The sequence below is a fragment of the Triturus cristatus genome, chromosome 5_2 (genome assembly GCF_964204655.1).
Source record: "Triturus cristatus chromosome 5_2, aTriCri1.1, whole genome shotgun sequence".
Lineage (NCBI taxonomy): Eukaryota > Metazoa > Chordata > Amphibia > Caudata > Salamandridae > Triturus > Triturus cristatus.
Window position 1 is genome coordinate 116096376 of NC_140588.1, and position 24193 is coordinate 116120568.

The following is a 24193-nucleotide window of genomic DNA, read 5'->3' on the forward strand; positions in this document are numbered from 1 at the left end:
CAAGAGGGACCTTATGTACATAGTCAAGTATTAGGGAAAGACAGAACATTTCTAGTTGATACAGGGGCAAGCAGAACAACTATAAGTCACAACGAAGTTCCAGGGGCACCCCTCTCAGGCTCACAGAATATTTCCCTTGGATTCTCAGGAAAGCCTATTATTAATGAAGTATCGCAACCTCTTCCACTTACGGTTGGTCCATTGACACGAACTACAGATTTATTGCTTACTAAGTCATGTCCAGAAAACTTGTTAGGTATAAAGACACTGAAAGCTCTAGGAGCTATAATATGTTGTTCCCCGGAAGGAGTACGATTATTTTTGCGTGACTTTAAAGGTCACTACGTGTCCAGAGACATGGATCACCGGTTACAGAATCTACCTACACATTTATGGGCACAAGGCCCCACTGATGTTGGTTGCATGCACATTACACCATATCGAGTCACACTCAAAGCAGGAGTGGTACTACCACGAATGCGATAATACAAGTTACCTCCAGATGCTGCAGTGGCTTTGCTGCAAATCATTGACGAGCTCATTGCACAAGGAGTGGTTGTGGAAACCGACTCCAATGTATGTAGTTCCCCGATAATTCCGATTCTTAAACGAACTGATCCAAAAGCACCGCCAGTGTATCGATTAGTTATTGATCTGCGTGAATTGAATAAATGCATTGTACCACAATACCCCGTGGTCCCAGATATCTCTTCATTACTAACAGCTATTGATTCAGAAGCAACGTTCTTTACTGTAATTGATCTCAAGAACGCCTTCTTTAGCGTCCCAATCGATCCGGAAAGTCAATATTTGTTCGGATTCAGTTTAAATGGACGAAGTTTTAAATTCGCACGCGCACCTCAAGGATTCACAGAAAGCCCCAGCATCTATAGCCAAGCACTGAAAAGACAACTTGACAGTATCCACATGCCAGTTAACACTGCCCTGCTTCAGTATGTCGATGATCTGCTGATCACCGCCCGAAGCGAACCTGAATGTGAAAAAGCATCACTGACGGTTTTACAATTCCTAGCCGACAAGGGGCACAAGGTGTCCCCTTCAAAGCTGCAATTCTGTGTTCAGCAAGTTGTGTACCTTGGGCACTTGCTGTCCAAGGGGGGAAGACAGCTTACACCTGACCGCATCCAGTTAATTGTTAACATGCCACCACCCAAGACACAAAAGGAGGTACGGGCCTTTATAGGCCTCACTTCGTACTGTAGGCAGTGGATCCCTCAATATGCATTTCTAGCAAAACCACTCATTCAGTTGACAACACAGGAGGCAGCGACATCGACTGTCCTCCCTTGGACTCAATAACATACACAAGCTTTTGAGAGCTTAAAGAAAGCTTTATGTCAAGCACCTGTTTTAGCAACACCATGTTACAGTAAGCCTTTTACACTTTTTGTTACAGAACGCGAAGGTACTGCCTTGTCAGTACTCACTCAGGAACAAGCAGGATCACACAAACCATGTGCTTATTTTTCTAGTACGTTAGATCCCGTAGCTCAGGCTCTTCCTGCGTGCCTGAAATCAGTGGCAGCAACAGCTTTAGCGATCAGACAAAGCGATGCCATAGTATTAGGACATCAATTGACAGTACAAGTACCACACGCAGTAGAGGTTCTCTTGAACCGGACACAAACACAACACTTGACTATAGCAAGACTGACGGGTTACGAACTGACATTGTTTCAGCCACACATAGAAATAAGACGTTGTAGTACATTAAATCCTGCCACACTTTTGCCATTAAGTGGAACAGACCCATTGGCACATGATTGTATTGAAGTCATTACTATTACGACGAAACCCAGACAAGACTTGACAGATATTCCATTACCAGATCCAGACCTGACATTGTATGTAGATGGTTCATGCATGAGAACAAGTACAGGAGAGTTAGTGGCCGCTTATGCAGTCACAACAGACACTGAAGTTATTGAAACAAATTGTATTAACACCTTGTCAGCTCAAGCAGCAGAGCTCATCGCTCTGACACAAGCCTGTATTCAAGCCAAAAATAAGAAAGTCAACATATACACAGATTCACGTTATGCATTCGGAGTCGTCCATGACTTCGGCGTGCTTTGGCGAGAGAGAGGTTATTTAACTTCTCACGGTGCCCACATCCAACACGGACCCCTCATTCAAGCCCTACTAGACGCAATCCATTTACCTACTGCAATATCTATTATGAAGTGCAAGGCCCACACGAAAGTGACTGATATCATTTCCCAAGGTAACGATCTAGCTGACCGAACAGCTAAACAGACTGCTCAGAATCAGACTCACACAACTGACATGACAAAGGCAATAGTTCCGACACCAACACACTGCATGACATTTAAGGATCCCGCCCTTGATGTAATTGACATACAGACACATGCTACACCAGAGGAAATAAAGAAATGGATTGAACAAGGAGGGATCCAAACGGATCAAGGATGGATGACGAAGGGAAAATCTATATGGTTTCTCCCCGACTCCATGGTTCAAGTCATCATTAACACAATACATAGCCCAGCACACCTAGGAGAGAAAGCTATGCTAGATAGTATCCAACACATTTGGTTCAACAAACACTTGCGAGCAGCAGCCAAACAGAAAGTACGTACCTGCATGATTTGTTGTCAGTTCAATCCCGGTAAAAGCATTCCTGTAGAGCAAGGTGGAATTCAACCTCCCGATCACCCTTTTGAAGTCCTCCAGATGGATTATATCCAGATGGAACGTTGTCGAGGATTCAAATATGTTCTCGTAGTTGTATGTGCTCTTTCCCGTTGGACAGAAGCCTACCCGGTTTCAGATTACACTGCCCCGACTACTGCCAAACAGTTAGTTCGAGAATTCTTCCCACGGTACAGTTTGCCCCGTGTCGTGTACTCAGATAACGGCCAGCCGTTCTCATCCGAGCTAATGAAACACGTTTCACTTCTGTTAGGCTATCAATGGAAATTCCACTGTGTCCGACATCCCGAGGCAGCAGGTCTCGTGGAACGCCATAATCAAACTCTGAAAATTAGACTGTCCAAAATCTGTAGAGAAAAAGGTGTCGACTGGATAGTAGCCTTACCAGTTGCGCTCTTTTACATGAGAATGGTAGCACATTCTCGAACAGGGCTATCCCCGTATGAGGTGGTCTTCGGTAGGCCACCAAATATGTGGGGGACGCCTATACCTCGTAAAATCACTGACGTTGATTGTAATATGCTGACAGATTACCTGGCTTCCTTGATGTCTGCACTACAATCTTGTCGTTCACAGGTAGCTGCAGCTTTTCCCGATAACACTGAGGTGAAGCCCCATGAAGTGGTTCCAGGTGATCTAGTGCTTGTAAGAAACTTCGACAGGAGGAGCCCGCTGGAGCCTCGTTGGCAGTCGCCAAATCTCGTTCTTCTCACAACAAGGACAGCCGTGAAGATTGAGGGTCGCAAGGGTTGGCTACATTCGAGTCATATCAAGAAATTTCATGGACTACCGTCGGATTTGAACTTTCAGCCCTGCATTCCCTCACAGACTGACTCAAAACTCCCCCTGGTTGAAAAATCGGAACAAGAGAATTATAAACTGAAACTAAGGTCTAGCAAGTCAGACAATTTGATTGTTTAAGTCCTCTCCAAGGTGAATCGGTTGAATTAGTCTCTGACATGTATCCTCTAGACCGAAGTAGAGAGAGAAATAGACAGAAACAGCTCAAGAAACATGCGTACTGTAAATCACTTCGTAGTCACTGCATAGTGACATTATTAATTATGTTTTTTCTAAGTCTTCTGATTATTGCTGCAAGTATACTGTTGCACATATATTATCCTATTTCCAAGCGTGCTTTCAATGCTACTGCCGAACATTCTTTTAGCGAATTACCTCCGCATGAGTTGTCCTATAGATTTGCGCTGCGCAATAACACATTTATTAGTATGTTACACCATTCCCATCAGACCAGCAATGCTACAAATTGTTGGATATGTGGCCGACTCCCTCCCTACTAGAATTACAAGGGAGTTCTGCCTCTCTTTCCGTATCCATTCACACACAATGGCTCCTGTGGAGCATGGTTTAGTTTGATTAATTCCCTAGATTTAAATTCTGTAGTTTACCAGGACAACTGGGTATGGGGAAACCTGAACCTAGTTCTGCTTAAAGTCTGCTACCCTAACAAGGAGGGACTTCCCACAAGAACAGGAACTGATCTAGAAAATGAAGTATATGGGTTAGGTAACTTTACACTTAACCTCATGATTTTGAATGTTGAATCCGAAGCTGTACCAATCTTGCCCGCTATGTCAGTATTTCCAGTTAAAGGTGAATTATGTGTAAAAAAGAATGGTTCAATACACATGGGCCATAGTAAATGTACCACTGTAATCGAATTCAGTGATCAAGGCAAGTCTACATTTAGAGCTTCTCGTCATTCCTACTTCATATGTGGTCAGACCGCATATATACGTTTACCTCTAGATTGGGATGGTACCTGTTACATTGCATTCCTTCTGCCACCTGTTTTCCTAGCCCCGCCTGATTACCATAGGAATACCCATCTAGTACACAATAGACATAAGAGAGATCTCCCGATTGTCGACTACACTGAAACGGCATGGGAGCAATACACAGATTTCAATAAAGGTTTCTTTCCCTACATAGGTACTGTCACTAATAGTAAGCTGATACGTAGATTAACTAGAACACTTGAAGCAGTAGTGAATGAAACTACTTCCGCCCTAGGCAACTTAACAGAGGAGCAGTCTGCGATGCGGATTGTTGTTCTTCAAAATCGTCTTGTCCTTGACGTCATCCTGGCCGATAGGGGCGGAGCTTGTAGGGTCATCGGATCAAGTTGCTGTGTTTTCATTCCAGAAAACGCGCCATCAGTATATAAAGCCATAACTCGCCTTCATAAGATTGTAAGCCAGATACACCAGAATCCAGGCACCTGGACTTGGTCCGGTTGGTTCTGGAGCGTGTTGTCAGCCTGGGGATGGAGGATCCTATCCTTCCTAGGTATTGGCCTTCTCATAATATTCAGTTGCTGCTTGTGTCTACAATGTGGGCCAGCGATTTGTGGTCTGTGTGCCACATCGTGTATTCCACATTCAAGTTTTCATTCAAGACCTCGTAAGAAGAAAGAAGAACAGATGATGTTATATGAACAGATTGATGGATTAATGAAGATCGATATTTCATGAAGGGTCCGTAGGGGACAAGGAGGGAATGAGGAAATATGAATTTTATGATCAGTTATGTCCCCTATCTTAGACCCCAACGGCTCCATGTACATGCTACAAGTACATGTATGTTCCCTCCAGTTCCAGCTATGAAGACGCAAATACATGTGCGTCCAACGTTAACATGTCCTCTTTCAGATCCGCCATGAATGGGTCGGATATTCCATTCCTAAGTATGATTGGCCACCGACTTTATATGGTACACTTTTCACGTTTTACAGTTCAGGCGAGTAGGCCCTGAATCCTGTCATCAAGTCTTTTCCTGCCTTCTGCCTCTGAAAGCTTCAGCTTGAGTCTGCATCTGTATCCATGAACTTTGTCCTACTCCCTGCGCGGCTAACGGTGCCTGACGCGGCCTGTTGCCTGCCAAAAACTGTATTTCACCTTCAAGTTATCTGCTCCGCTCCTCATCCAATGCATTCCTGTCTAGTAGTTTAGGTAAACATCCTTCCAGCTACCGAGCAAAGGGCCCGGCCTCACTGTCTTCATGCAAGTAATTCATAGCCTCCGTTTCCATGGAAGGCCCATGCCCCCTCGCATCTCATGTAGACACTTAGACGCTTGTACACGCACTAACAGTCAGTATAGAATAGATTCTGTCCGAGAGACCTTTCCTTTTGGATAATACAGTTCCTTAAACATAAGATATTAGATATGATTTGGGATTAGGTTGACCTGACCCCCCAGACTTCTGTCTCCTCACGTAGGGCTAAATGTCACGTTCCCTTCACCCCCTAGTTACACGTCAATCACACGTCATGCGGCTGCGCGCGCATCTCTGCCATGTATTTCTGCTGACATTGCAGGATTCTCTTATGGATCCACCCACCTGTGACATCATTTTAAATGACGTTTCTAGTATACGCCTTTATGCACGCCTATTGTAACGCCTTTTTCATTACGTATGTGTATTCTTATCTGTCTTATCAGCTGTTACGCCTCCTGCATCTGTCTTACTGTAATGCATTTCATATATATACGATTACTTGTCAATAATGTATTGCCTATCCCTTCCTGAACCTTCGTGGTGATGGAATTCGATTGCCTGGTTCGAACCATAACTATAATTCCTTTGTAAGGAATAAAGCCTTTTAGAACCTCTAATACCACGGATTCTGCCTCTTATTTTTACTGAGTTATTCTTCCTGAATTTTACCGCATAAAAATACTACAGGTAATTTAAATATTTACCACAAACTTCCAACTTGCAAAAGGATACCTAATGCTGTCAACGGTTTGTGAAAGCAAGAGTGCTCACAAACTCTTGATACATTTCCTTGTGAGTGGCAAACAAGGAGGAAAACCGCTTTTTTCAGACAACTCACTAATCGCCAGAAAGTTGACATTACAAGGCGCGCAGCTGTAAGTGACTCATCACTTCTGCACATTGAAAATTGGCTTTGTCGCAATTGCGAAGCTTTCAAATTTGCACAGGATATGCTCCCTTGTATATCTGGTAATATTCTTTCCACTATGAAGAATCCATGCTCGGAAACACCGTAACTTAGCTACTATGACTCAAACTTGAGAGTTAAAAGCTTAGAACAGTGTACAAAATATGTTTTTTTTCATCTAAATATGGGTCCTGAATTGTGAACTTGTGCGTGCCTTTCCCGGTCACATTCTGAGGGTTCCGAAGTTGCAATCTAGCAGCGTGGGCATGAAAGAAAAAATATCACCAAAAAAAAAAAAAAAAATCTATTATCTTGTACTGTTCTCCAGGTTTTCTCGTATTCCGAAATTGGACTCTGTGACTACATGCATCGATTGGTCGTTCCATCCTTGCTTAATGTTTTTTATTTATTTTCTCTTTTTTGGGGGCAATAGAAACCTTCATTTAAAAGAACTGTTACTCCTTGGTTCCTTGAGTAAACATGCTTTAAGGTTACAGATACAAAATACATTTGGAGGACTCGATGTATTGAGAGTCTTTTTGCCCTGCATTAAAGAGTCCCAAAAGGACTTATCAAAGTGAAAAACAATAATGATCAGCTAGACTGATCTGAACAGTGATATGTGATTCAGTGTTCATCCGTAAAGGCGAACAGATGGTCTTTTTTTCTTTAAACTCCGTACACAAACAGCTGAATGGGCGATGCTGGTCCCTGGGGGTGGCCTGAGGCAGATTGCCTAAAATGCCTCTGAAGCCTGGGTATTGGAAGCGGTTATGTGTGTGTCTCTCCCCTCGTTGACCGCATGAATTAGTGCTTTTGAGCGCAGCGCGAGCATCTTCAGAGACAGTGATGTGCCACTCATACTGATTGGTCCTGACAGTATCAGCGCAGCTTTAATACGTTACAGATTACGACTGTGCAAACCAAGGAAGAGGGAGTTAGTGTGAGCTGCTGATTGGTCTGCGATACAGCTCTCGCAGCCTGATTTAGAACACTTTGCTCTTCCTAATTAAAGACGGTGTGTTTGCTGGCAACAACGCGTGATGCAAAAAGAAACAAGAACAAACATATTAGAGCCACCTCAGTAACAGTAGTCAACATTTGCATAATTGCAGCATTAAGGATACGCAGACACATTAAAAACAAAGGAAGCTAAATTTGCAATTGCTATAAAATAGCAAACTTTGGCAAATGGCCATTGTGCTACTATGTGGGTATGTGTACAGTGTATTTTGTGCTGCATGTGTATGTACTCTCTGTACCATGTCGGCCGTTTGCACCATTAAACAAGGAGGCCCGCTACAAATTAGGTGCACTATCGCATACTACACCATGGGAGACTCCCATGTGTGTGCGCCGGGTGCAGATTGGGACATTGTGCCCTATCAGAGCAAAGGTCTGGTTGCAGTGCTGGGGTGAGCTCGCACCTGGACTGTGACAGCACATTAGTAAAGGGTGGAAGGACTTTTGAAGCGGCCTCTACTTGTTTTACTCTATGTGGCAACAGATTCTCATTTTTAAAGGGGTCAGGGACACTCCTGCTGGTGGGAGCAGTGAGTGAATGCACCTGCCTGTGACACTATATGTGGGGCCTTGTGCAACCCCCACACTTCCTTCATTAGGGTTCCATTAAGGGGCAAAATAACTGCACGGCACCTCTATGTTTCCCTGAATCAGGGCACCTGTTGGCAGTCTCTGCCTCTGTGCCCATATCTGTAATATGGCATGGCAACAGAGGCAAAGGAGTCCCTCATTTGCATAGGGACAAGCTCCAATTTAATTCTGGAGAAAGTTAGCAGTGAATCATCAGTAACTCAGACTAGTAGAGATGCACTAGAGTGCAGAAAAAGTGCAGCTGGGTGTGCGAAAAAAAAGATCTTGCTATGACTAGGTGTGACCTACTTTTAAAATACTCCTCTTTAATCCCTGAATTTCAAGAATAAACTAGGAATATTTCTGGCTTACTCCTGATTTTTAGGAGTTCTGCAAAGGTATGTCACAACAGAAAAATTGTGGATAAGGCTTATTGCTTCAGCAGCACAGAAGTGGAACCAGAAGACTATGGACTTGTCTCACAAAGGACAAGAAAACAAAGACTGAAATGTAATCTCCTCAAGCCACTCCTTCTTTTGGAGTAAATTACTGACTTTATTGGGATTAACAAAAATCGCAAGAGTATTCTTGGTTGGCTGCACAAGTTGCAGTATTCCAATATTCAGATGTGCATCATTTAGGTGTGAAGATTGTGTAACCAGTCTATATTTCTTCATGGAGAAATGGTACTGAAAAGTGAAGTTGCAAGTTTAGTTGTTTTTTAAATCATCTTGTGGAAAATGTTGTTCCTCTTAAAGGAACCCTATCTTCAACAAACTTACAGAATGCCAGTGGTCACCTCACTTTTCCCAACCGGGACACATTCTTACTCTTTCCCTTCACCGGAGTAGTTTTGAATGTCTATGTAGAGTGAGACACTATCTGCAAGTTACTATGGACTGGGAATGGGAAGAGGTGTGGCGCCACGGCCAAGGCGACTGACTCCGGAAGCTGGGGATCATGGTTCGATCCCCAGCGCCGGCAGCAGATTAGCCCAGCACCATGTAACTCTGGGCAACAGCTTGCTTAATCTTCCCGACGGCGCCTAGAGACCCTTATGGGTGATTCTTCGCGCTTTACAAATGTGGATTATTATTATTATGGAATACACAGAGCCTCCTTTTCAAGTGACACACAAAATCTCACCGAGCACACTAAACCTGACCCATCCTAAGTATGTAAATTCACCATGCCATTCACGACACCGGCAGACATTCAAGAGTCACCAAGCAGAGACGTTTTAAGGCATGGATGAAATGGGCAGCTGTCCAGGACTGCTACTTCCAAGGCTCCACAGTTAAAGGGATCTTTCTCTCACACAATCTCATCTCTGTTTATTTCTCCATCAGAACCTCCCTCCATCTCTCTCTGCCGACCTCTACTTCTGACTCGTTCTCCCTCTAGCCAGTGCCATTATAATGATTTCTGGTCGCCCAGACAACATATATCTCAGATGTCTTTATGTGAAAAATGTGAGAACAATTCAGTATTGTTTTGCATCATGCAGAATCTAGGTAATATTATTTCATGTTATTCCAAAGTGGGGGCCCCAGAATATATCTCAAAAATCCTTAAAATGACACGGTTGCCAATGCATATGCAGAATTCCACAGAAAAAGGTTACATAATTCACATTCAGAAAGTATAATTCTATTCATCTATGGTTGACTTATTTTCACAAAATCATGATGAATCAACCCCTCCCTTGTTCAACCGAGTGTTAACAGAGTAGTACAGCAGTTAGCATGGAATAACTCATGCAGAGACTGCAAGGATAGATGAGAGGTGTATTCAAACATTATGGGGAGGGCCCAATAAATTTATCTAGGAGGTCATAATCAATTAAGTATTGGATATGATTTTATTGGCAATGCTGAGTTAATTAGAATGTATTGAGGTATGTTTTTTACGGTTTAAGACTGGCAAGAAACACTCAACATGTAGATAGATTACACATATTTACAATAATCTGCAAATTATGCTTTTTAAATAATGTTTCATTGGACTAAAGCTCTGGTAGCTGCAATGTAATCAGGAAGTGCACAAGACCCTCCATTGCATGGTTTGCCAAGTAATGAAAGAACGTGACTTGGGGCAAGATGGGAGGAAACATGAAAACTCCCCAGAGTGAAAGTTATGCTCTGCCTAAGCAGGTGATTTACTACAGTCTCAGAATAACTGACACCAACAAAAGGCAAACTCACTCTCAAATGATGGGCAACTGCTATGTCTTTAATGACCGAATTTGGGGATTTCCTCATATCGAATCAAAGACCCAACATTAATCCCATTTTTGTTGACCAGTTACACACGTGCACAAATTTATGAAATATTGAGCACAATCTTAAACCGAATGAGATCATAAAGTCATCGAATATATAATATATAAAATAATGGAATTGTGTTTTTAAATTACACAGGGGTGTCTAACTCAGGTATGGAAATGCCAGAACCATCCAAGCCTTGTAGGATAACTTTCTGCGATAAATGCCGACACAATTTAAAAGGAACTCGTTTAAATGTTTGGTTCTGATTCTGCAGATCTATGATTTGGTCTTCTAAAGTATAGATTGGACAACACAGTGGGTAGTCAATAAAGGCCATATGATTTCGCCAACCCCATTCCACCTGTCATCTTTGTTGTTGCGTTACTGAGCCATGTTAGTACTATCCCGTTAAATCCAGTTGATATTCAATTTTAAAGTTATCTTCAAAGGGCATGGTGCACATTTTACTATTGTTGTCTAAAACAGAAATGGAACCAGATAAAGTCAATGTTTTAAGTCATTTCACCTTTTGTGGAGGTATATTCTGATATTTTTGAACTTCAATGCAACATGCGAAAGATTATCACATAAAAGGTTATCCTGCAATGAGTAAGTACCCTTATTTCCAAAGTGTGCAAGGCTACTGAATATAAATAAGATACTCAGAGTTAATTGTGTATGGATTCTGTGCAATCACATGGTCTTTGGTTCTGTGGGCTGCCTGTCCAAAAGGATCTTTATAGAACAATAAATACTGCCCAAGCTCTTCTTACAAGTGGGCCACAAAGGGATGCGTTAATTACTGATTCAGCTGAAATCCGACATCAGTGTGTTCGGATTTGAATGGGTGCAATAATTATCACCTTTTACACGTTTTGCCCTTGAAATGGGATATACAATGTTAGTGCTTACCGTACCAAAATCCAAATGTCCTAGTTTTACAGGGGTATTCCTCCCCTTTAAATTCTGGCAGGTAAGACATGTATCAGGGGTGCAAATTGTTTGCACCAAGTAATTTTAAGGTGTGATAAAACTTGCAGCACTCATGATTATGATCGCTGGGCAAACACCTCTTTGCGCAGGGATCGCTCTTCACCGGGCCATTGGTAAAGAGGGCTTCAGATTGGACCAGACATGAAAGCAGCAGGAGGGTAACAGCAAGTCTTGCTCAACTCCTTCATTTGATGACAGACTTATTTATCCAATGTGACATTTGTATTATTCTGCAGCAAACAGACACAAACTAACGATGAATCTGAAGCTACTCTTTCCCCATGCCACTATCAAATAATGACGCAATCCTAAGAGAGTAAGCCAGGTTCATATGGAAGTATTGATGGGCTAGGTCGTACTGGGACAGGCAATAGGACTGGGTACCAAAATGAAAGTGGGCCCCATTATCAAATCAGCTAGCTACAAAAATGAGTGGAGTGACAGGTGCTGGTGACATGCATTCACTGTAGACAGTCACTGGGGGAGGGGTAAGGTGTGCCTGGCTTTTCCTGGAGGACTGAGAGCTGAGCTGAATAGACCTTGGCTGCATTTAGAGTAGTGGGAAGAGGTATCCTTGCACCTGAATAGGGCTTGCCTCCCTTTCAAATTGCTACCACCACCCCCTGTGGTCATACTGCACCAGTTAGGACAGAGTTGGTTTGAACTGAGAACAAAGACAAAATGGGGTATGAGTAGTGGACCTTAAACCCCAGAACTTTAGATCCCTTTTGGACTCAAGAGAAACCTTTGCCAAGAAGAAGAGCTGGAGAACTGAGAGGAGGAGTACTGCCCCTTTGATGTGTGTTGTGTGAGTTGGCCTGTAGTTACTGCTTCTGCCAAGGAAAGGACAAAGACTGTAACTTTGCTGAGAAACCGACTTGAAGAAGGATCTCCAAGGGTTTGTGTGTCCTGGCCTCCCGTTCTGAAGTCTCAGGGACATAAAGACTTCACCCCAGCTCCCCTGAATTCTATTGCTGGGAGTTCTGACCTTCCAGGAGGTGTCTATTCCAGTTGTTGGGCCTCTGGAGGTTGTTCCTGCTGTTGGGGGCTGGAAGCAACCTGAAGGAAGCAAGAAAAGCAATCTCCAACGCCATCTGTGATGCTGCCATGGTGCAGTGACCAGCACTAAGGCCAGGGGCACTGCTTGTGAAGTGCATGATTCACCGTCCGGCCTGCACTGCAGTTCTGATGCCCTTCGATGCCCTTAAATGCCTCCTGTTATCGGCATTCTCTACGCCAGCACTCCCACCCACTCCAAAATCACTAGCTCCTGCATCCTGATATTGCAGCGCTGATAACTGCAGAGGGTGACTCCATGAACTCACTGACTTCACTTCGTCAACGGAACCAATGCCCCACCGTCGACGCAACCGAATTCCTCTGTCCTGGATTCAACACATTGCCTGCTCGTGGACACGATGCCTCCCCTCCCATGTATATATTTCTGATTGCTGCAAGTAATGTCTTTTGTAATATTAGGGAAATCAACAATACAAATCCACCCACCAGACCAATAAACAGGCCCACAAACAGACAGAAACAGCCCAGAGAGTGACCTGGCAGATCATCCCTTCTAGCACTGCAAGATAGGCCAGTTTGACTTTGATGGGGCAGGCTGAAATATGCTGCTCACGTTTTTCAAGGAGCACCTGTGATTCTAGTTATGGGGCTGGTCTTTGTCAGAAGGCAATAAAGCAGGGAAAGTTACACAAATCATATCACCCCCACTTTAGTACTGCATCCAGTAATGGCTTAGAGCTGCATGTAGTGGCGGTCCTACGCTAAGGTGGAGAAGTGTAGCCCTACTGCTGTCAGCAGTGTAAATAAATGGGGAAAAAAATTATAAGAACTCTTTGTTAATATAATTTTATTTGTTCCTGCTGTGGCATCTTTGCGGGCCTGGCTGCACTGCTCTCAGAGCAGGGGAAGGAGTGGTGGGAACTTCGTAAGTGCACAATGACTGTTGGGCCCGCCAACCATTTATGTGCACTTTGCATGTTCTCCACCCAGGCTTCATTGCAGCCTGGGTGGAGAACAGGTGCAGGCTCCCATTCCCTGTTTGAGGTCTGTATTGCAGCGTTGTGATTGGTCAGGGGAGCCCGGGTGCTTCCTGTTGTGGCCGAGCAGAGGGACGACGCAGAGAGAAGGCGGAGGAGAGACAAGACGCGACTAGGAAGTAAGCTTTTTTTTTTTACCCCCTCACCACACCTTTCTCCCCCGCCACCCCCAATCCATGCCAGCCGCAACTGGCTGCATGAGCAAAAACCCAAACTACTGTCCACAATAATTTAAGATAGATGGCATTGGATGCTGAATACACAATTGATTCCCTTTTCCATTGCTAATGGAAATAATATAACACTTTCGTGGTTGCATCCTTCCTATATAGTTCTTTTACTGTCTCATATTTGTTGTACCTCTAACCTCTAACGAATATAATGCGAATATGACGCTTATGATGGTGAACTTAGAATGGGTCTGGCAGCTCAGAGGATTTATAAATCCACGGAAGAAAACTTTGTTAGACCTGTTGGTCGCACGTTCGAATCACGACGGATTCGCTTAGCTTTTCATCCTTCCATGTGCAATAAAATATGGGTGCACGTGCCATGAATGTTGTATTCCAGTGCTTCTGTCAAAGTAAGGGTCAGTGTTATGGTCACTAGTGCACTGTATTATGCTGATAATGCTACAGAAGTTGCTGGTTTCTAATACACTCACCAAAGCTCTTCTGACCATCAGTAAACATAAGCAGTCAGCACTCGCCACTGTAAAAAAGAGTGACAAGTTCATCTTACGTGGGAACCTGTTTCACAAGTAATTGAAAAAATATATTTTTTTCAGTAGTCCTAAGTATCAATCTGGAAAAATGCATAAAAAAAGAATTGTTAGGGAGAGGTTGAGCGACAAAGGAGAATTTATAGAAGTGGGTAGTGAACAGTTGTCAGACGATGAAAAAAAACTCTGAAGTTTAGGTGATAATTGCTCGAGACCAACAATAATTGGATCTAGCCTACGAGGACAGATGAAAGATGAATTAAAAGCTTCAGTTTTTTCACCAGGTATGAACGCGTGGGCGCGGGGATGTTGAACTGCTCAATGTGGGAAGTTTCAGTGATGTGACTGCAGGAAGTTTTTTTGACCTATACTAAAAAAAGGCTTTAGATTCAAGTTTAAAATAGGTAAGCCTTTCTGGTATGCATTATTTTTCCCTGAACTGGTCTTTGAAAATTCGGGCAACATGGTAAATGACTGACCGAAGAAATTCATTAGAATGGTCTCGTCTCCTAGCTACTGTAGACTTGAAAACGGACTACTGAAGAAAACCAACAGTAAATTAAAGTTATTAATATACGAAAAGGCCTTACTATCTTCAATAAAAAGAAAGAAAATTCTGCCATGGGCCCTGTCTGTATCACCAGTAAAATTATTTATATAAAAATCAGTCTCCTCTTCACAGTGAGGAAAAACATAATTAATTACAATACATCTAACGCTTTAAATTAATTATAAAGCCTATGGCAAACATTAAATGCATTTCCCTTTATTGCCTGCCTTGCTTTTTTCACAGCCCCTGTCATACTTTCTTAAACGATCTCATAAAGCGACAACAATCTTAGGGGCATATTATCAAGGAGGGCGTTAAAAATTATTGCCGGTTTAGCGGCAGAAAACCGCCACTAAAGCGGAGATAAAGGGCTTGATAATATGCCCTTGAGAATTCCGATAGAAGTCCATGTTCTGGTGTGAACATGGGCTTCTATTGGAATTCTCAAGGGCATATTATCAAACCCATTATCGCCGCTTTAGTGGCAGTTTTCTGCCGCTAAACCGGCGATAATGTTAACGCCGTCCTTGATAATATACCCCTTAGTTATACAACTAAACCACGCATTACCACTTGGACATACTTCAATCAAAATGTGCAGAAGCTGTTGGCAAGCTTGATTTTTTATCAAGATATTCTATTCGCAATACCTTGAGCTCATCTACTCTAAAATTAAGATAAAACGTCCTATGCCATCATGTACAAAAGCATTTTTGCCGTCGGATTTGCAGAACAGGGCAGTTTCTGCCCGCATAAATGCCTTTTCATATGTAGAAAAGACAAATTACAATTTGGTAACATGATACCGAATCGCAATTTGTGTTTAGAGATTTAAAAGAGGCGTGTTTAGGGCATCCCGTCCAAATACCAAATTTCAGAGCTATGTATGAAGCTTGGCTATCAAATTACAGTTGCAAAGCATCCATTCATGTTTTTACCGACAACTCAAGAATGGTGGTAATCAATTGGAAATGGGAAAGGGCCCCCACTGGACCCCTTTACCTTTGTGAATGTTGAAACAAATATTTTTTAAGACAGTGGTGCAAGGGATCACTGCCTAGTCTTCAAAATGAAACGTTTCATTTTATATTTTTAAATGCATCCTGTATGGAAAAGCGGCTTCATTTCAAAACAAAAAAATAAAAAATTGCTTTATTAAAAGGAAATCACAGACATGGTGGTCTGGTTTTTTATTTCTTTGACTCTGATCAAGATTTTGCTTCCCAAGTAGATCAAAAACACAATCCCTTGCAGAGGAAGAGAGGAAAATGTGGAGAGAAGGAGGGATGAATAGAAGGATGAAATTGATATATGAATGCAGAGATGGATAGATGGAGAGATAGATGAATATAGAGGATGATAATGGGAGGCATGGAGAAAACAGTGGCTGGAAAGATGGGTTGATGGTAGGTGATGAGAAAGATATTGGGGGAAGAATAATCAATGGTGGGAAGATTGACACATCAATGAAAAGAATGAAGAAAAGTTGGATGAATAGAAAAACAGATGATAAGATCGATGGATGAGGATGGAGAGAAGAAAGAATAGGAAAAAACATGAAGGACAGATGGATGGATGCATGGAAGGAAATCCATGAAGAAGAATGGGTGGAAGAATGGAAAAAAGTACAGAAATTATGGAAAGAAAGATGAAAATTCAAAGAAGGATTGTGAGAAAGACAGATAAGAGACTGAAAGAAGGATGCAGAGAAGGAAGGAAATTTAAGAATTTAAAAAGTCCGTTGGGAGGAGCAATTTGCCGAACGACCTCTGGGTTTGCTGGCCTCAACCACTCACTGAGAACTATTTGGGCTGATCTGACAGTTTCCTGTGTCAGTTGTTATAACCACTGGTTCCAATTGCGTCAGATTATCCCAATGAACTTGATATACAGCAAAAGTCTCAAAGTATCGATGTCTTTTTTTTTAAAACACCCTTCCTTTATATTTTCAAGGGAAATGTACTAACTTTTTTCTTTTTTTCACCAAATAATTTTTTTAACACAATCTTTATATGAAGATACAAATCAGAGAGAAGAGGTCTTGTAACTAGTAACATTTGTAAGAATGTTGGGCCTACTTTTATCTTCAGGGGACTAAAGTAAATCAAAATAGAATAAAAATAAACTGGCTGATGCCTTTTGAGACTACAGTTCGCAATCCCAGCTATATCCTCATACTACACGAAGAGGGAGTGGCAAACCTCCAATACTCTCTTTTAAATATTCATCTCAATTTTATGTAAATGTAAATCAGTAAAAAATGTGCTTGTATGATGATCAAGCTAAACCAGAGGGGATGATGGACGGAGTGTTGAACAATGCAAGCACTCACCCCCAGTCAACTGATCTGAGTTTAATACATCATCATTCTTTAGCTCACTCTGCCACCCCAATTCAGACATGGCCTTAAGCAAATCAGTCTGACCCTGTGCCTCATGGGAACAGTCCAGCCCGAACTGCCAAGCCATGTCTTCCCTGGACCGGAAACAAGCATCCTGGGACCGGTTTCTGGCTAATCAGCCATCATCAGCCAGGCTAGCTTGAATCCAGTGGCAAAGTGAGAAAGGAACCCACGTCTGGGCATACCCTGCCAACTTAGGGCGAACAAAGCAAAATCAAAGAGCATGATGAATGAAGTGTTGAACAATGCAAGCAATCACCCCCAGTCAACTGATCTGGGTTTAATCCATCATCCCGTGCTCTCCATGCCACTGGAATCAAGCTATCCTGGCTGAAGAGGGGTGAAACCCCGAAACCGGTCCTCAGATGCTTGTTTCCAGTCCAGGGAGGACCTGGCTTGGCAGTTCGGGCTGGACTGTTCCCATGAGGCACAGGGTCAAGACTGATTTGCATATGGCTGGGTTCAAACTGGAATGGCATGGTGAGCAAAAAAACGATGGATTTAGGCCCAGATCTCTGTACTGGGGTGAATGTATGACATTGTTCTGCATTCTGGTCATCAACTGTTGTTTTTGCATTGGTGATGATCAAGCTATGCCATACAATATTATAGTTGCATTTTTCACTTTGTAGGTAGTCTTTAAAGAGTGTCCCTGACATTACCCTATGCCATTGTAAAAAAGCAAACAGAACTTCTGTGACCAGAAATGATGCCAACCTTGATGCTTGTGGTACCTTCCATTGGACTCACATACAAAACCAAAAAGTGTACAGGTATTAAATAGCTTGACCAGCTGGCTGGGTGAGGAGATTGAATGCAATCACGCCCTCTGATAATTGGGCTGCTAATATGTCTTTATTTGCAAGATTCTGGCCGTTCTTTAACTCAAAACAAATATTTAATGTAATCAGCGTACAGCAGACGTGCATATTGAACATTTGGGAAACATTGAACACAAAATTAAAGTGAATTGAATAAAATTGTGTGGGGTTTCTTCTTGTTTGTACTTTACGTTTCTGTTAGAATTTTGAACACTCCCTTGTGGAAGTTCCAGAATGTCAGAAAGCTGCTCAGGGGTGAGGTGTTGGTGGCCACTATATGGCACCTTGAAAACACTATCTTGAATGCTTCCTTTGAGCCAAGTAGATTCTTATATCTACAAAAGGCTTTCAACATAAATGTAAATGGTAGTGTACAATGAAAAACGAAAAGTACTCCAAATGTTCTTCCAAATTTCTGTTTACATTTGGAAATAAAAATTTTAAAAAACATTGTGATCCTAGATCAAGATGAATGAAAAACCATAAGTATTGCAGTGAATGACAGAAATACATTGATAATCATGGAAAACATGTACATCCATACTATTTAGTAGGTTTGCTGTTCTTTACTTTAATCGTGTTTATTTGTCTGGTATTTGCAAGTGTTTGTGTTATATTTTGCTTATGTATTCATGCATCTCCCCTGTTACCTTGGGCCCTATCTGCTCAGCCAGTGAGTCTTCTGAGTGGAATGTTGTTGTGGTGATGAAGGATGGAAGGCTTGTGTGCCTGTGTGGTGAGGTGTCACAGTTGGAGAATGGGCTGAGAAGCAAGCAGGCTGCTTCTGGTGGGGCTGCTGTACTTGGATCTACCAACCTACATCTTAATCCTAATAAATCAACTTAAACTACACTCAGCTACAAGACTGTGATTACAACAAATTCCCTCAATATATTTGTATATTTAGAGTATGTACCATACATATAGTTTAACTGCGATATTGTATCATGCTTTCTTAAAGAAATGTTATATCTATATAAAAAATGAACAAAGCAGACCAATACATCCAGTTCAAAGAAGGATTTACGTGTCTATGGAAAGGTGTGAGCTACTAAGGGACCATCACAAGAAGCTCACCAAGTAAACAAATACTTTGTATACATTCTCTCATATAATAAACAGGGAATATCAACCAATGAACATAAATGAACACTCTTTGAGCACATCTTTCTCAGCAATAGGTGGCTGAGAATTGGGTTAAAGCATGTTGGAGGTACACAAAGAACAATAGCCCTTGTTTATTCTCCTCTTACTGATGGATTCAAGAGGAGACATGTTAATTGGTGCTCCTCCTACACTCCAGCCATCAGTGTTTTTTTAGATGCAAAAATATTCCAGATCAGCATTACACCATCAATGGCCCTATTTGTAGGACCCTTACAGATCTTTATTGGCAGAGGTGTGCTAAAGGCTATGTTTGGCATATTCATTTCAATGTTTTAACATCAGGCTAATCATACATTTCAGTCATTAAAGCACAACTGCGCTCTATGTAAATATGAATTGGTGTCATCACTTCATGTAAACAACAAATCACCTTTATCAATGTGCACAGCTCTTAATCACACATTTATCCCTTAATTTCTAAACCACAAAATAGAGAGGAAACTTGTGAAAGAAAATGGCTATCACCAGTAGCCTAATCCACAGCAATAAACAGGTTGTACTAGGGGTTCAATGACTCTTCCATAGTAGGTAGTCTGAGAAGCATGCCAATATTAAGAGCTAAGGCACAATGTGGTGAGTGTAGAAGCACAAACAATAGAGTTATGGCCTAAAAGGAAGGAAGGTTAGGTGTGGCTGAGTACCCATCTACATACATCTGCATTCTGATGGCCCTTCCTGGGCAGGGAGGGGCTCATACTTACAATTCAAAGGGTAGTGGTCTGATCCCACACAAAGGACTGATTACACCCCACACATAGCCAGGTCGAAAGGACTGGGTTATAAGGAATACTGGTGCACTCAAAAACATTTTCTGAAGTCTCCCCCACTTTTAAGGCATATTTGGGTATAAGTACTGTGTCTCCAACCCCAGCAAACCAGACACTTCTGCACATACACCCGAACCTTTACAGAATAACTGCTGTGCTGCTCAAAGGACTCAACTGGACTGCTTATCTAGAAGGCCTGATTTTCTATTTGTTGCCCTGCTTCCTGCTGCTCAATGAGGCTGCCGAAGGAGAGCTTGTCTCTGCTTTCTTCCAAGTGATCACCAAGAGCTTGTTGGCTAGCCTACCGTTGCTTGAGACTCAGGGATTACAACGTCTATACCCCTGCTCCTGTGCCTAGCTCACTGGAAGTGGCCCAGATACTTGCACCATGGTTTTCAATGCATTTCCTATCTGCATATAGCAGAATTGGTGAATCAGCATGGTTGCGGGAGTAAAATCGTCACATCGCTTTAGAACCTGCGCTTTGCCTCCTGAGATCGATCCATTGGACAGTGAATCGCTGCCACTGAAGCTTGATGAGATCGACGCATGCCCTTGACTGTGTGGTAGAAACCGCCGCGTTGCTCAGCACTTCTCGACTTGGGCACCCATCTTCGAAACTGACACATCAGCCTCGCCTGCGTGGAATAATTTGACGTATCTCATTGCCTGCGACCAGGAAAGGTACTTTGTTCACTGGGGACTGCTTGGGTCCTGTATCCGTCAGGCCCTCCATCGCAGTCGGCCCGAACTTTGACTTTGCCACAGTGCAGCGCACCCTAAATTAGCCTTTTTAGTGCTTCTGGCTTCTAAGCGCTTGACTGCTTTTATTTCTTTAAAATTCAATATCGCAACTTCTTTACGTTGAGTTCTTGTTGTTTTGGTCTTGTTTTATTTAGAAAACCATACTTTAGTCTTTCAATGGTTGTTTCACTGTGTTACTGTATGAGCTATTGCACAAATGCCTTACACGTTGCTTTCGAAGTTAAGCATGCCTGCTCTGTGCCATACTATCAGATGGTGAGCACAGGATTAATTTAGGTTGTGTTATGACTTACCCTGACTAGGATGGTGGTCCCTACCCAGACAGGGTTCATACCTCTGCCAATTAGAGACCCAGGTTCTAACAACATCTGAGCACAAATTGATACAAAGCAGACAACAAAAAGTGAATTTTTAAAAACTTTTAGTATATTAGCTTTAATTAGGCTTGATCCTTGCCCATTTTCTACTCGCATAATATGATTTTCATAAACGTCAATGTTTTACCTAATAATTTGTTTTCAAATTGCAGACTTGGGGGCATATCAACAAGGGCTTTATCTCTGCTTTTTTGGCTTTAAAAGCCAAAAAAGCAGAGATAAAACTAGCACCCTATCAACAACAGGGTGCTAACACGCAAATTTGCATGTTAGCACCCTTTTACTCTACGCTTCCCCTTGCATCTCTAATGAGATGCAAAGGGGGCGTTCCAGAGTAAAATAATAGGAGAAATGTCGCTAAGCGACATTTCTCCTATTATCAAGAATGTCGCTAACCCTGTTAGAGACAAAAAAAGCAGCGCTAACCGCGGTTAACGCTGCTTTTTTACGTCTGCTAATTTTCAGACTTAGCCATGATATCCTATGGAAGGAGGATATCATGGCTAAGTTTGCCTGTCCCTATCAACAAGGTAACGTGTGATTATCGCTGGGTTTCCAGCGATAATCTCACGTTAGCCTGTTAGCGTGTGGATTTTTATCGCTATTGAGATAAGCGTTGCTAATAGCACGCTATCTCAGCGATAAAAATTCACGCTAGCCGGCGATAATTATCCTCACGCTAAGAGCGCTGAGCGATAATTATCGCCGGTTGTTGTTGATATGCCCCTATATCCTCTCTTTTGTGGATATGAATATTTGAGCTTTGTGAAGATGTGCCAAAATAAATAATCAGTCAAAACTTCCTTCAAATATATGCTTAAGCTGAGATATGTCGATGTCACTCATGGAATTATCTTGCACTGATTCTATACATAAATGAAATCACATACAACATTCCATGTTACCACAGCACACATTAACACAAAATTCTGATCATGCACCCATGGCAGCCAGAATATGCAATTAAATTGTTACAAATGCATCACATAGTACTTGCTACAGTCAGCTACCTAACATGCATATGCATTTGCTGATCATTTGAAGTAAGAAATGTGGTTTATTTTTCCAGTCTCACCCACCAAAAATGCTACAGCTCTTTTTAAGACTGATAAGTTGACTGCACTGTCTGCATACCTCCACAAAGTTCAATTTGCCTCTGTTTTGTGATGGAAACATTTGTAAAGTCATATCCAGACTACCAAAATACACCCAATACCTCAGAAATAACTGAATGAGTGTTAAACATGAGTTAGAGCCGTAGAGTTTTGCGGGCAGGGTACTCCTTGACAAATGCTATGGATGTGCCATCAACCGTATCACAAATGCATTATAGCTTTTGACACTTGTGTTATGGACAAAATATCTCTCAGGTTTTCACAGAGTATCCCATCTGCCAAACTCTCAATTACCAACAACCAAAGCATGCCACAAATTCAAATATTTTGAGTTCATAGCAAGCATTACAGTTAAAAAATATCACCACAGAGGAGATTATCAGACACAGTTGCTGTTTGGTATTAGCTATGAATTGAGGAGATATATTAAATTGTTTACCTTCATTGTTTCGTATTGTGAAGTTGGGATTCAATAAGGGCTCCTCTTCAAGAGAAAAATGAAATCTTGGTCCATTGGCAGAATCATCTTTGTCAGTCGCACTTATTGTCTGAATGGCCTGAAAATAGGATGAAATGAATCCAGTCAATTGGTTTTTTTCCCCCATATACATATATATTGACAAATACTATAGTTTTTGTAAGATTTAGGATACCTATATATTACATGCAACATCAATGCTTACATGGATTGTACATTAACATAATTTATGAAGTCCTGCAATCAAAATATTTCATCACCTAGGGCCCAATTACGATGCGGTTAGGAAGGCCTCCTAACGGCATTTTCTCCTTCTAAATTGGATCGGAAACGTGTCTTCCTGACCGATGACCCAATTACGATGCGGTTAGGAACATATGCTCCCATTGAAGTCAATGGGAGTCCAACCAAATCGTATCTGGAAGCATCCGGATGCATCGTACCCCATCGGTCGGACTCTCCCGATCCGAGTGGGTCAAAAACCATTTCCAAACTGATTCAGTCGGGAAGCTTTACAACATGCATCAGAATCGGGCCTTAGTGTGTCGTCTTTCAAAATATAACTTTAGAGTAGAAATGTATTGCACTGTTGCTACGTAACTCCAGTCCGTCGCTGGCAGCCAAAAAAAACAGAAATCAACACTGGTGAGTGACTGAGAGGCTGGGGGCAAGGGTCCACGCACCGAATCCTGGGGGATACTGCATCTAACGTGCTGGCCTCGGTGGTGGCGAGGCACACAAACAAACTTGGGTACCTGTCTCTAAAATGGCGGCCCTTCGGGTTCCACTACTTAATTATGCTACTGTAGCCTATGTATCTATTCAAAACGTTCTTTTCCTGATTGCTGAGACCTGAGCAACATGGCTGAAGCCCGGTGGAGCTGCTAGACAGCTATTGACTCGACCCTGGTTTCCCCCTTGACCATCATCTACCCAGCCGGACATTGGGCACAGTTCCTCCTCGTCTCCCCACTATGACTCCTTCCTCCCCTCCCGCCTATGAATTCTTGCAACATTGTTTTTGTGTACTGTACCTTAGGATGCTCTTGTAAATGATGTAACTTTTAACGCAATAATCCTAAATGTAAAGCACTCTGAGACCCTCTTGGGTCAAGTTGTGCTATATAAAACTTTATAAAATAAATAAAATAAAAAACTGAGATAAGGAATATATGGCATGTGTTTACTGAGATAAGGTATATATGGTTTGTGTTTACTGATTCCAAGGGTACACGTGGAAACATTAAACAACATTAAACAACAAAATAGTTCAAATAAGAGTACAAAACAGGGTGGGGGATGGGATGTATGAAGGAAGCATGTTTATTTTGGAAGTACCTACATTTCTCAGCAGTATTGGCTGGATCATGTAATCAGGTTTGTGTTGAAGATTTCTGAATTAGGCAGTGGTAAAAGATGTCAGGGCTGGATTTCCCCCCTCTTCCCCCGGAGTAACGGGTACCCTTAATATCAGTTACTCCTGGTGTGAGGGAAATCCA

The 24193-nt window shown here is 42.2% G+C and overlaps 1 protein-coding gene across 1 annotated transcript in view; it reads right to left on the reverse strand.

Annotated features, from left to right (window-relative positions):
• Positions 1-24193, reverse strand: part of CDH18 (cadherin 18) — a 2052455-nt gene that overhangs the window by 276752 nt on the left and 1751510 nt on the right. The window contains exon 12 of the mRNA XM_085606897.1: positions 22656-22773. Coding sequence (XP_085463023.1) covers positions 22656-22773 — 118 coding nt within the window. The remainder of the gene's footprint in view (positions 1-22655; positions 22774-24193) is intronic.